The sequence below is a fragment of the Pyrgilauda ruficollis genome, unplaced genomic scaffold (assembly GCF_017590135.1).
Source record: "Pyrgilauda ruficollis isolate IOZ18807 unplaced genomic scaffold, ASM1759013v1 scaffold10, whole genome shotgun sequence".
NCBI lineage: Eukaryota > Metazoa > Chordata > Aves > Passeriformes > Passeridae > Pyrgilauda > Pyrgilauda ruficollis.
This window is the reverse complement of record NW_024508101.1, coordinates 9,515,784-9,530,810: the sequence shown is the minus strand read 5'-3', so window position 1 is coordinate 9,530,810 and position 15,027 is coordinate 9,515,784. Positions and strand designations below refer to the sequence as shown.

Here is a 15,027-nt window from a genome sequence, read left to right as displayed (position 1 = left end):
AGCCACCAGAACTTACAACCAAGTCCCTGGCTTTCCTAGAAAGGAGATGAGTTGTCCAAGGCAGCCCATCCAGACCTGCTGGAGTGCTGCTGGGACGTGAAGCCCAGTGCCAGCAGAGGCAAATGAATTACCATTTCTCCACTTCCTCTTCAGCCCCCGGGGTGTTTCTGCATGGGAAGGTTTATCTCACACAAAAATTTGCTGTGACTGACTAAATATCAAAATAAGCTTAGTCAGATGTGGGAAATTTGAAGCTTGCCAGTTTCCCACCCTGCTTGAGGAGTTCAGCTATGGCAACATTTCTTCCCTCTCTCCTTTGCTGCTGTTTTCTTCTTTGTGTGTCAGTTCAGTGCAGGAATAAGTCCTTTCCCAGCTCCCTGTAACTACTGTCAACAGGCCCACACAAGACAGGGATTGTACCAGTAACACACCAATCACTGAGACCAGTTACCACCATCCATTTCTGTCTTCCAGCAAAAGCCTTGCTGATGGATGCACCAAAATTAGTATTTTGAGAGGTTTTACCCATTTTAGGGGTATCCAGGTAAACTGTAATGGATACCCCAATGTTTTGGAGCAGGAGCTAATCCCCTCCTTTACCTGGGATGCTTTGCCTCCTGGAGACCAGGGCTGCGTCCATCCCACCAGAGTCCTTGCTTCCCTTTGAGTAAGGGCCATCATCTGTGAGCAGAGCAAACACAGAAGCTGAAATTAGTACCAAAACCCATAAGCAACTGAACCAGAGCACTTTAAGAAGTTGTCCTGGTGACACCAAAATTGGAATCCCATCTGTATCACAGACTGCAGGCAAGAAAAAACATTACCAGCCCCAGCTTTGCACTGCACCATGTGGACTCTCACCTTGTAGAGAGGGAAACGGGAAGGCAGTAACATTATCTGATTTATTCTTCTTGGAGCTAATCTGCTAGGAGAGAACAAAATTCCCCTACTCTTGTAATTATGTGGAACAGCTGAGGATAGAGAAAGCTGGGGCATTCGTATCACAAGTTTCAAACCTGTCATTATGCTTGTGAAAAAACTTACGGTGTTTGGAAATGCAGCCATACATCAGGACACTAACAGGGCACTAAATCACTATACTTGAGTGAAATTGCCTATTCTTATAGATCCCATTATTTCAGAGTCACCTTTTCCAGCTGCTGTTCCAGCTTTTGTACAATATAGAGAGCACCTTCTTTTAAATGATTAAAAGGAAAAAAAAGTCAGAGTGAAGAGAGAATAGCATTATACACTGTAAATACACTATCCAGCATAAGCTAAAATTTAAAGCATCTAAATATCTTTGTATTGTTCTATTGGAAGACTGCTACAGCATTATCACAGAGTTTATCTGCAGAGAAGGTAGCATGCTTTTTACAGATCTCATTTCCATCCATCTAAAATGTCTATTTTTATGGCATTTCATAAAAAGCTGGCACTTTTCCAATCAATAATTTCCAGTAACCATGTAGTACCAAATAACTCCCATTCTCAGTAACCACATTCTTGAATTTTTTAGTAGCTGTGAAGATTTAGAAGTTGTACATGATAGTATAAATATAGGTTACTGAAAACCTTATCCATTTATTCCTGTCCACAGCCCTTAAATAAGTTACAATTAAGGTACAAAGAAGTTTTTGTCCCACTCCATACAAAATGAACGAAAATTTTAATTCAGCCTCATTCAAGACAAGGGTCTGTACAGAGTGGACTCAACCCCAATGTTCAGTTTGCTGGCAGCCCACTTTCCAACAGCCAAAAGAAAGATGGTGCGAATCTTAGTCTCTCACCAGGAGGTTTTTCCTAATATCCTGGTTCTCTCTCACCAGGAGGTTTTTCCCAATATTCTGGTTTACCTTCTCTCTGTCACCTCATCCCTGGCAGAACTGTAGAGTCAGATAACAGGGATGGTTTGGGTGTATAAAGGAAGGTGGCAATTCCCAGGGGAGCAGCAGGACAAATCCAACTGCTCCCTGCCCACATTCCCGACAGCTACAATCACCCTTTATTTCTTTCCCAAATGCTGCAGCACATTGGAAGAGGAATCCAAAAGCTCAGGAAACCCAGCACAAGGCTCCTTTTTCAACACTGGAAGAAATGTGCAAAAGGCACCTGCAACATGCCCTGGGCCACTCAGGGCTGGAACTTTTTGCTGGCACTGGAGCATCAGTGCCACAGGCCACTGCAGATGGCAAGGACCACCCCAGCAGGCAGCTGCCCTCCACGGGAGAGCACTGCTACCAGCTCTGCCCCCAGATAACGTGCTCAAGGCAGTGAGGTTCTGCTGTGGATGGGATCCCTGTGTTCCTGGGAAACCACGCACAATGGTTCAAAGCCAGCTCCATAATCTGCTGGCAAACTGAAGCAGAGAACCATCTGTTTCACATAAACACGCCACCCCAGACCAGACAGGCACCAGCACCCTTCTGCGCTCCATTTCCCCATCACAACCCCCATCAGTGTTGATAGGAAACCCCAATTCGCTACTGGTTGCCCTCCCTACCCCAACAGCTGTTGGCAAACATGCCCTGGCTTCCCTTTGAGCAAGAAAGCAGGTTGCCTGTGCATTAACAACAGCTTCCAGCAGCAGCCAAGTGGCCAAGAGCAGTGACCCGAGCTACAGGCCCTGCCGGCAATTAGCAACGCCGCCCTGTGCCACTGCTCCTGACAGCCACATCAGCCGGCAAATAATCAGCACCATAGCTACCCTTCTCCTATTGCTCCTCCCTTCCAAACTCAGTTGATTATGTGAAAAATGTTTGTGTTTTTCCCCTCATTATCTGGCTAAAACGTTTGAACAGGAAAGGAGGCTGCCACACGCGGCCTGCTGAAGTGGGAACTGGCATTTGCTTGCAGGAGCATCCCCACCGTGTGCACGGCTCTTTGTTCATTTGCAGCCAATTTCCTGCCCTGCCACTCAAGCTGGTAATAATGGAGTCACCTTTTATGAACTTTTTTGTTTGAGCAAGGGGTTACATTGGTTTGGTTTTTTTTAATAAAGGAACTCCTTTTTGTGCTGTCAGTAATTTCTCCTGCCTAGGACAGCACTGGTTTGGGGGTGAGGTTGCTAACAAGCCTGATTGCTCAGTCGGCCAAAATTGCAGCAACAACCCAAGCACTGAAAATCTCTCTTCTCCTTAAAATTGGGAAAGTAACTCTCTTTTTAAATCCTGTGCAGGTTCTTTTTGCAAGCAATCCATGCTGGAGCTATTAGAGTTGTATTTATCAAGCTTTTTCTCTCACACCAAGAGAGCCAGAAATCTTCCAAAAAAAGATTGTGTAATTGATGGTTTTCATGCAGTGATAGTAATGCTAGCTCTAGACCTTTCAGAAAAGCTCACCAAGTGCAAAAGACCCTCAATAAAACTTAGATTGCAACACTTTCCATATACTGATCCCATGGGAATCTGTGGCAACATACAAAGTTCCTGTAAGTCTTTGACAACAGGTTTTACTATTTACATGCCTTACTATTTACATAACACCAGAGAGAGAAGAACTGAGTCCCTACACCTTCACACAGAGCTTTAAACTCTCCTCCCCTGCAGAAGCAGTGCAGAACAGTGATACACATCAGTGTACAGTGTATCATGTACAGTGACAGTAAATGAGAGAGAATCCCCATCTCATTCCTTCAAAAACAAACCAAACAGATGAAGGAGCAGGAAAAATCTCCATGCTTCAGCTGGGGGACAGGAATAAAGGACACTCAGGGCAGACTCCACTGCCCCTGCAAGCACAGGCTCCAGGATCTCCTGAGATCAGTTAGCTGCCAAGACAAACTGCTGAAATGTGGGGGGGAAATGGCTTCCTTGGAAAGAGCACTGATTTAGGAGTTCATTATCCCTGCCTGTGGGGGGAAAAAGGAAAGTTTGGGGTTTTTTTCATTTGGAAGAGCTATTAGTCTCTATTATTAGCAGAGATCACTTCTTAATGAAAATGAGCATTGGCTAAATCAGATTCTGTGACAATTAGGCTGCTGTCTGCAAGTTGTTCAGATTCCTGGATCACTTTAAGACAGTTCATGCAGAGAAAGTGCATTAATCTTATGGGAAGACCAAGAGGTAAAACCTCCCATTTGTTTAATGGAAAAAAGACAGTTGGAGACGGTTATTTTGCTACAGGGTAATTGCATTCCTTGTTTAGGGAAATGAATACCAAACCAGCATTAAGAACCAAAAGCTGTTCACGCTAAGGCAAGCCGGTATTTTTTTGCTAGAATAAAAGCATGGGGCTGGAAGCAGAAATCCAAATGACTAAAACTAATTTCAATTTGATCCATTTTGAGGAGAGTTAATTCTGTAAGTCAAGGGAGGCATTTATCTGTAGTCAGGCAAAGAGCAGCAGAGGGTACACAAGCGTGGTCAGGCAACCAGTGATGATTCAAACTGCGGCTCTGGGAGCAAACCTCCAGTGTCTGGGATTTTAAAGATCTCTGAGTGCCTGAAGATGCAGACATGTACTTCAAAAACAGACTATAATCATCTAGCTGCATCTTTAGGCATCTCATCACCTTTAAAAAGTTGATCTATTACCAGAAGGAGGGGAAGGAGAAAGTGGTATATCCATGCACACCCATTCTGAATCTGAAATTGGTTTTTAGCTCACATATGACTCAGTCCCCACTACAGCCTGGCCAGGGGCTGGACCATCATCAGAGGAGGACATAACACAATCCTTCCCACTCTCCCCAGGCTGGCACTCCAACATGGCAGCACAGCCAGAAGCATCTCATGCACCAGTGATGGATTTGGGCTGGATAGCTAGGCTGTACCCAACTGCCCCCCCAGCACAGCTCCCCAAGGACAGTTTGGGTTATTTCAGCACCACCACAGCAGGCTGGGGACAGCAGTGTCGGTGTCAGCTCTGCACAAGAGCAGCACAGTGGTGGCCTCCCATCTTCAAAGCACTTAGCCTTTAACATGGGAGACAGGCAGATCCAGAGAGCCCAGGACAGGAAAACAAAAAGCCCATTGAATACTGTTACAGACTGCATGATTTCCTGAAACTACTTAATTACAAAGTTCACTGCAGAGCAAGAGCTCCTCCCGTGTTTGCTTCAGACAAGGAGCTGTTTGCATGAAGGATCCCACCTTCCCCAAGCCTTCCTCAGCAGGTGGCTTGAATTTTCTTCTGCCCATCTAAATCTACAGGTCCTCAGGCCCTTGGAAAATCTGTACATGAGTTCACTATAATCAGTACAGCTGCTCAGGTCTTTTCCCATATCTAGAAATACAGTGCTTTGGCTCTGTATCATTAAACTTAAAGAAAATAAATAAATAGAACCTCAAGAAACAGATGAAACCCTTTATCAGTGATATCTAGACTGCTTTTCCTGGAATACTGGAAAAGTTGAGCTAAAGCATAATCCTGCCCTACATAAAACTAATCCAAGCATGTAGCAACAAATACACTAAATCCTTAGACAAGATAGTCCATGCTCCTATGCTTAAAACAAGAAAACAGAAAGTCACTTTTGCTTTAGGATTCCATACCACAATTTCATTTTCATCACACTGATTTTAGCTTGCTGCATTTAAAAAAAACAACAACAAAAAAAGAAACCACTACAAACAAAAATCCCAACCCAACCCTGAAAGGGCTCAGCATTTCCTCACTTTTTATTCTTCAGAAGGTGGGGTGGGCTTGAAGAATGCCAGTGAAAAACCCAGTGCCCACCACAGCTCTACCCCTTCCCTCAGCCCAGGGCACCTTCCATGTGACTCTCCCACAGCACTAATCTAAAGTCAAGCAGTATTTTGACATGCTTTTCCCTTCCTTTGTGCCAGGAAGATTAAAAAAAAAAAAAATTCCCCTTAACCAGCGAGCTCAGGCTGGAACAGACCAAGTTGTTTACAGAGCAGCTCCTCCCTAATTTCATAAATACACATATCAACAAATCTGGTAAAAATTGCAGAGATTGCCTTTTGTGAAGAAGAGCCTCTTAATTATCCCTTTACTGGCAACAAATCCCCTCCCAGCTCACACTCAGGAGACAAATGAGAAGTTGAGAAAGTTTCCTCTTAACTTCTCTCATCACAAATTTCTGAGTGAACAGCCCAGGAAAACAGTCATGCTGTACAAGAACCACCTTTCCTGGAAATTAGGCTCTTGCCACAAAAACAACAACTGAGTTTTATCCCATTTTCCCAGATAATTCTGGGGAAAAAAGTTGTTCTCAACCTGCTGCCAGTCCCTGTGCCAGCCCTACTGCAATGACGCTGTGTTCCCAGCCCTGGCCTGGGAATGTGCTCCATCAACTGCAGCTCCTTGTGCCACCAGAGGCTGCTGGGCCAGCTCTTCCATCCACTTGTGTAGTTGCTGCTCCTGCCTTCTGAGCCAGGAAGAACTTGTCCAAAATTCAAAGGTATTCCAAAAGGAAGCTGTACTTCTTAATTTCTTCTCCTCAATAGACACAGCAGGAAATTCGTCTCCCCACACCCTCCACATCTCTCCTTTTTTTCTTCTGTATTCATTCACCTACCAACCTTTCTCAGGCATGTACAATTTCATAACACCTGCTGCTGTACTCACAGAAATCAGTTCTAGGAAAATACAATAGCCTATTGTTCAACAGAAACTCCATGCTTTGTTCTTCTCTGATTTTTTTTTTTTTTATTTTTAATAAGAAATCAAAATTACTTTTAAAGGAATAATTTGTTTCAAGCAATCATTTTCAACTGAAATGCTACAGATAATTATTTAGGCACAGCAGTGGCCTTTATGGGACCAAGATATGAGCCAGAACATGCCTCTGTTACCAAGCAGGTTGGCTTCCAAGGGATATAAGAACATATTTCTTACCCCCTGCAAGACTGTAGCAGATAACACTGATGAAAGATTCCTGCTTCACATGAAGATGTGGGAAGAGTTTCTGCTTTTAGTAAACAAATTTTGTGTGCACAAAACCCATTTAAGTTGGCTTTGCAGAAAAGCCAGGCTTTGGTAAGGTTTAACTCACATCAACTTTCACAGGATATTAAACACCTCTCAAGGACTGATCCAGGTCCCATCTGATAAGAATGAATGCTGGACTCAGCTTGCAGTGCCAACATCTGGTGCTCCTCATGTTTTCATTAAATATATTACATTCCAAAAAAAAAGAAAAAAAAAAAAAAGAAAGAAAAAAGGAAGAAAGGAAAAAACCCCACAATTTTAAGAATCTACAATCAACCTGACATTACACTGATGTCTTTTCTATACCAGAGCCCTTCCTACAATGCATTGTTTGTTCTCATTATTGCTTTGGAAGCCAACACAGACTCACTTTATCTAATCAGCACATCCGAGGGACTCTGTTATAGAGGACCTGGAAGCAGTTCTTAATTTCCACTCAAGCTGTACTGAGAGATGGAAGACAAAATACTCACAAAAGTAAAAATAATAATAATAATAATAATAAAACCAGATCCTTTTTTTGTCTCTCCTGGTTTTGTATGAAAGTTAAATTCCCATGCTGTTCATCTGCTGTCCTCTCTACCTCTGGAATCCAGTGGCCAATATCCATCAACCTGGAGGGGAGAGAGAGAGAGCAGCCTCAAAGAGGTTTATAATCTTCTAACTTTCAATAAAAATGTGTTTTGAGTACAAAAGACTAAAGTTATTGCTCTCAGAAAAGCAAAGAGCTGTTGTGCAAATGAGATCTAGACCAACGCCACCACTCATTTTCCTCTGCATGGTAGGGAGGAAAGCAGGGAATAGTAGATGCAGAACTGCTGGAAATGAAGCATTCCTTTGCTCTTCTGTTCACAGAGGAGCTTATGTTGCTCTTCTGAAGTAGCCTGTGATTTTGTTTCTTTCATTGAAAAGTATCAGGGATGACTCTTTCCTGATTCTGGTGAGGATATGATTTTGTGCATTAATTCAGGCTTATTAAGAAATGCTTGAAGGATTTCACAGGCTGGATCTTCAGCACAAATAGCTTTTCCCAAACAAAACGCAAGAATCTTCACTTTTATCCATCTCTTTCTAACAATCCTCTAACAACATCAACACCAAGAAGATCCCTCTTCACTCACTGAGCCCTCTCCTGTTCACTTTTCTTAAGCAGTCCCCAGCAAGATTTGCATTTCTAGTGTTAAAAAACAGAAAGAGAGAAATGGAGAGAGACTTCCCTTCCTGCAATCCTTCTCATCCTCCCAGGCATTTTCAGACAGCTTCGTCAGTTTATATTTGTGGATGACCCAGTGGCAGAGGAAGCCCTGCAGTGCCTCACCCCCTTGCAGGGCGTTTGCACACACAGACGCACACAAAGCATCCACAAAGTAATTCTGTGCACGAGAGACAAGAATAGTGCAAAAACCAACTCCATGAGATTATTATTTCTCAATGGTTCTAGTGCCTGAAATGATGTTATTAAAGTTACATTTTCCAGTCAATCTGGCAATTTCTCTTATTAAGCAGCATAGAGTGTACGGGGGAGAGTCCAACACTAAGCTAGAAAGATGAAATATTGCTGATATATTGATTGTGTTATCTGAAGAAACTAACTTTCATGAGTAAAAATTCAAGAGGAATAAGATACATTTTCAGACTGATCTTTCATGGAAATTATCCAAGTTAGCAATTGTAATATGGTGAGAAATTACCAATAAAGTCTAACATCATTCCCAAGGAAGAATGCCTCACTAGATACAACTGGATTTATTAATCTAAGCAGCAGGCAGCAGTCAATCCTAGCTGGCAAGGGAATCAATTCTCCCTATTAACTCCATGTAAGCTTCCAAACTCTTTCTTAAATATGGAGGTGGATAAGAAATACAGCCTGCCAAATCCTAACCCTGAGGACTTACCTTCTTTCAAACTCCAAATGCCATGCTAAGTGACTGTGGAGTAAAATCAAATAATAAAAGACAGCTCTATTGTGGGTTTTCAATCAAATGAAATTAAGTACTGTCAGTTTATTAGACTTCAGCATTCAAATCACTTGGTGCCATCTAAGTCTAGAGGCCACTATTACTTACTTCTTTAAAAACCCTGGAGTTAGTCAGAAAGGGAAAATGAGGTTTGCTTTAATGAAAACCATCATGAATGTTTTCACTGCACAGGGTTTGGCTCCAAGCTGCCTTCCACTGCCTTCCAACTAAGGTAGCTTGTCAAAAGGCTACACCTTAGCAGGCAAAAGCTTTATTTTTTAATATATTAATAGTTGAAGCTAAAAACATTATCAGTGTCCATTTTAAAACATATTTCATCTTGGTGTCTTGTTGGGGTTTTTACTCTCTTACCTAATCCTGGGGTTGGACTTACAGAGGTCCAGGGAGACAAGACTCAAGGGCCATTGGCAGTGCCAAGAGCTGGGTACCCTCATGCACAGCCTGGGTGGGAACATGAAGCACAAAGCTACAGCTTGGGAGTGACAGAACAGGGAGAAGTCAGGACTTCCATCTTCTGAAGTGGAGATCAATTTGCTGCAGTGATAGTGATAGCAAATTCTTACACCTATTTTGCTTTTTACAAATTCTCCTTTGATCCTTATTATGATTGCTTTAAAAATGGTACTTGTTGTTTTTCATCCTCCAAGATCTTACAAAAGAACTGTTAAATCAAGAGGCTGTTAACTTTACAGGGAGCAAAGGAATTTAAGAAGTACAAGGTAGGGCTGTACTGAAGAGAAGGGAGAAGGCAATCTGGTCTGGTGTGTGAGCCTTGCAGGAGAGCTCAGAACTCTTCAGTGCAAAGCTGGAGAGCCAGAATTTGAGAAGGGAAGCTATAGATGCATCCTAGATGTTGGGACATGTACATGTCCTCTCTTTCCACTGAATGCAAAGAATTAACCACCTGGACATTGTGTTACAGAGTGTCTTGGCATGATGGATGGACATCTTTCTCAGAAGCATTTGGCAGCCCTTAGGCAATTCAGAGGATGGTTCACAGGAACTAAGCTCTTTGACCTGTATTATGCAGGGAGTGAGACTAGATGTTGAATGGCTCAGTCACAACCCAGTCTTACAGAAAAACCCAAAACAAAACAGGTGAAGGTGCCATTTGGGATTAAATTGGCTGAAAAGAAATATCACAGTTCAGTGAAAAGGTAATTTTTGCCCACAATAAATCTTTTCTGCAGTTTTGACTGCAGTTTCTTCAGCTCAAAGCTGAAGATCCCACCTTAAATGAAGCAGAAGGATACATCAGTATTACTGCAGCAGAGACAAAAAGCAATGACTGACAGGGTTCCCTGAGCAACTTTTTAATGGTGAAAAGATGTTTAATTTCAAACAGAGGAAAACTGGAATACCCACTTCCCAATATATACCTGGATAGGAAGTAAAAAGACAGAGCATGAGTTCTGAAACAGAAGCAGGAGTAATGAAAACTATCATTGGATATCCTGGAGTTTGTAAATTAGGGGATTGAGACAACAGTTTTTAATTCTGAGCTTTGCTACAGACAGATAACTTTTTCCAACTCAGCAGGCAAATTGTCAAGAGCAAATCTCTTGTGGCAGGCAGTAGACAAAGCAAAGGAAAAACCACTTGATTCTTCACCAGACAGGGAAGATGAGGTGGCAAAAAGACATTGTGCCAACATTTAGCCTCATAATCCTTTACAAAGAGGGACTTAGCTACAGTTGTAATGTCTTTTTTTCTTTTACTTCTATGGTACTTTAAAGAGAGTCCTTGTTACAAAAGTAAATTATGTGCCCCAAAGAGCACATGCAAAATTTTAGCACCTCTAAACTTACAGCAGTCCATGTGGAGACCAAGTGAAGAGAGATAAACCAAGCTTAAGGAAACCTTTTAGAAAACACAGCTCCTTAAATGAGTTGGGAAAAGCCCCTTCTTTTTGCTTCTGGAAAAGCAAATCACATCTTGCTTCCCTGGTGATCTCATCAGTTTGACATAAGCAACACTTGTACCAGCAAGATATAACAAGGGGTGGGCAAGTCCAGGAGGGCTTTTTCAAGGAAGGTCACCCTACCACATATCCAGGTTAGCACCCTCTCTCTGCTCCCAATTACAAGTCTGCTCTGACTCACAGGAAATGCACAGAAAATTAAATGAAGGATCAAATCTGGGAGATTTACAGTGCCAGTTCAAGAGGTGGCTAAGATTGATACAGGTCCATGTGTGGTATGCATCAATCTCAGTGCCAAAAGCAATAAGAAAACCCTTGCAAACCACAGGAAAACAAAACCAGCAGAACAAAACAAAACAAAATTAAAACCACTGGCAAATCAGGCAACAGAAGAGGTGCATTTCAGTGCAGTAACGTTTAATAAAAGCAAGAGTCTGGGGTCAAAGTGTGAAATGAGCAAATAGATTCAGGTAAAACTTCTCTCCAACAGCTTTTTGCATCATCCCATGGGCCAGTGCACTAAGGCATCTCACAGCCAGGTTTGCCAGTAATAGGGTGATGCCCCCAGCCCACAGTGCAGCCCCCAGGGTTTGGGAACCTATTTTAGCACTGCAAAGACAGCTGGTGCTGCAGGAAGGTGATATCACAGAGGAAGACATTTAATGCAGTAGGTGGCAAATCAGGTGCTTTATCCCAGATTTGCACTGCATTTTGATGCAAAGTGCTTAAAAGCCAGTGGGAGTGAAAAAAATAAGGAAGAAATTCCAGACAGCATTAACTATTTTAAAAGAAAGATTTCTGGCACCCCATTTAGACTTGTTTCCAGCTTATCCACGAAGCTCTGCTAAACCTTACTAAGACTTAATTCCCACAAATGTGATTCTCCCTCAGTGTTCAGCTAAGTAGCAATGTTTCAAAAAAAGTAAATACCAAATCGTGGGAGTTGGATTATTCATTCATGTGGTAAAAGCCATTATATATTAATACATACAGATGTTTCCACTTCAGGACTGATCTAAACATATGTAGATTTTAGACTCTGACACAAAAACCATCTCTTATGCAATGGCCCATGTATGAGCCCGGGCTGATTTATCCTAGACTGTGTCAGGAGGATTCACAGGAGCTGTGTGAGAGATGGAATAAACTTATAGCTAAATGACTAGAGAAAGTATAAGCAAGAGCCTCACTTAAAATGAAAGGAAGGAGGGAGAAGGAGAAAAATCGAAGAGTCAGGGAATCTCAGATTTAGCAGGACAACAAGATAAAATATGAACGCTCCAAAGCTCCAAGTTATTTGATGTTGGAACTGGTGCAGCCTGATCTCATCAAACCAGCTGTTAGAAATTTGCCTGAATTGCCCATTAAATCTTGCTTCCAACAAGCTCAGCTCCTGTGTTTGCCCACTTCTTGCTTCCCATTAAACCTTGACTTGGCTTCAGACTCTGCCAACCTCACAGCCTCCAAAACAGGCTGATGTCAAAGGTCAGCACAGCACCACTTTGATGAAAGCAAACATCTGTTCAGTATGAAAGATGGATGAGACCCTGCTCCAGCAGAGTTATTAAAGTATTCAGCTGTTTTCCATGGCTGCCTTAATGCAAACTGCTGTGCTGGTTTTCAGTTGCTTTATATCACACAGCTGAAACAAAACAGGTGGAGAACCCAGTGTCAACGTCAGCCAGTACAAGAATTCACAAAAGACATGTAAATTCCTGGTGAAATTCAGAACAAAATGCTGCAAGCTGTGCTGTGCTCTGTGACCCTCTGAAAAGCTCACAAAGATGTTTCTTGTGAGTACCTGTAAGCCAAGACAACACTCAGATTTTCACAGGGAAATCCTGCTCTGTGAAGAATTCACACCCCATAGTTCTGTGGGTCAATTTTCCCTTGGACTTTTTTGAAACCCAAAACCACAGCAATCAAAGGATCAGCCAGGAGCAAGGTATGGCCACAAGGAGCCTCAGGTTGGGACATAGGAACACTGGTTAAAACAGCACTTGCAATTTGGTGAGAGTCCCAGCTCTCCTGACCATCACAAACACCAGAGGGACTGGCAGACTCACCTTAGGACTGAGGAAAAGTCAGTTTTGCATTGCCCCAGGCAGATACCAGCTCCCCTTTGAACAAGGGAGGGGAACCTCGATAAGAAGGGGATACATGCAGCAGCTCTCCTGGGGCTGGGATCAGCAGCTCCAGCAGCACAGCTCCACCTGCACCCCAAACCTGCCCTCTCCCCACATACCACTACCCAAGGCCAGGCAGGTGTGCAGCAGAATGAGGCCATACATCTGAAAAGATGCAACACACACCTGAATGGTTGCAGCTGGGAGTTTTACAGCTTACAGATGATAGGAAGTAGCAATGAACTCAGGAAAATTCAGGTGTAGCTAAAGACTGCAGAGTCTTGGGAAGAGAGAAGGTGCATGTGACAGCCTTTCTCCAGGCAGGAACACAGACCATTAAATGTAATGCTTCACATTATGCTTCCAAATACCCACTTAATTTTGATTGAACAAGGCACTTGTGCTAATAAAAATTAAAACCAGCAGATTCTGTAGAGTGTGTAATGGATGTGTGGAAGAGCTGCATGCACAGGTATATCTAAAATTAACTATGAATACTAAACCTGACTACTTTCCAAGTCTGGAGAAGTGGATGTCAGTGGACTGGCATCCACTGCAAAAACGTGGATGCCAGTCCTCAGCAGGGTGCTGTGCAAGTGCCTATCCAGCCCCTCACCTCCTCAGGATTGTAGGGGGACATCCCTGCACCAGTTATCTCCCATTCCCACCTCTCTAACCTCCAGATGGAGTCTGGATTCTCCAAAAGCAAATACTGCCAAAAGTTTACCTCTTGCCACTGCATGCCAGAACCAAAGGCAGCTGCTGATGATACATTTCCACCAGTTTCAGTATGGATGTCTGTGCATCCACACTGCTGCAGGAGAGCTGAGTGTGTGCTCAGGGAGGCAAGGGGGAAGAGATTGTCTCAGTGAATGTCAGATAAAGAAAGCAGGTCCATTTAATGACTAAACACACATGACTGTTTGCTTATAAAACACAGTGTCACATAAATCTGCTAGGAGCTAATTGCCTATTATAGCTCATGACGCTGCTGGAGTCAGCTGCTGAATTATAAAGGGTCCTTTTCAAAGGAGGGAAAGCCAGTGGAGCTCTGCTCACCCACCTCCACCACAGTTTCCAAACATCTTGTTTTCCAGCTCCTGCAAGGTGAATGCTTATCCCCCCTCTAAGTGATGTGGCCCCTCTGCCATGCTTGCTTGAGTGAAAAGATTTAGGATAAATTGAAATACAAGGGGGAAGAGGAGTTTCTTTGATTCTTTTTTGAAATTAATAATAATAATAATAATTTTAAAAGCATTTTCTCTGTTGTCTCAAACCTCTTGTTCAGCCTCACAAATCACAGCACCTATCTCTTGACTGCAGCCATCCTGGAGCTGGGTGGTATTGGCCACCACCTTGATGGCAGCAGTCACCTCCCATGGCCTGGCTACAGCAGCAAGGAGCAAGGAATGGCAAGGAAAAGATCCACATGCTGCACAGCAAGGACAGGCAAGGGAGCAATGGACCCCAGAGTGACATCTGGGTTTGGAGGAAAATAAGAAGCAGTGAGTGAATGAAGCAATGAGCATCCTCTGTCTCTGAGCTTTTCGAACTTCACTCTGATTTTAACTCCACAGGTATAAGGTTTACAAGTCACCTGGGCAGTCTCATCCAGATCTGCCCATACTTGAGCATCTTCCCACTGATTCCAGACATACCTCTGTGGCTCTATCCCAGGACCCAATATAGTCCATTCCTACCTCAGACTCACATCCCCGTGATTCCCCTGCATGGCTTCACTGCTGCAGAGGCATCAGCTGAGGCTGAACCTGCAGAGATGATGCCCCAAGATCCCCCACTGCTCCTGGGGGCTGCTGGGCTGCAGATTGGAGGCATTCTGGGAGCAGGAGCAGCAGAGCACAGTGTCTCATGGCAGGAAGGAACAGGATCTGTCTGCACAGTGGGTTGTATGGGAAATGCATTACATTATTAAAAAAAAAAAACACCCTTAGCAAAACACATACCTTCATCTGATGCCAAGAGTTTAATCCTACCCAAATGGCACCACATTCCATAAAGAAATTATCCTCTATAAATCACTGGGCAGGAGCAGGCCACTTCCCTCACATTTCAGAGTGAAGGATTCATTGCAGTAAGGACCTGT

At 43.2% G+C, this 15,027-nt stretch overlaps 1 protein-coding gene across 1 annotated transcript in view; it reads right to left on the bottom strand.

Annotated features, from left to right (window-relative positions):
• GRIP2 (glutamate receptor interacting protein 2) overlaps positions 1-15,027 on the bottom strand; it is a 257,685-nt gene that overhangs the window by 59,697 nt on the left and 182,961 nt on the right. The window contains exon 2 of the mRNA XM_041465029.1: positions 601-681. Coding sequence (XP_041320963.1) covers positions 601-681 — 81 coding nt within the window. The remainder of the gene's footprint in view (positions 1-600; positions 682-15,027) is intronic.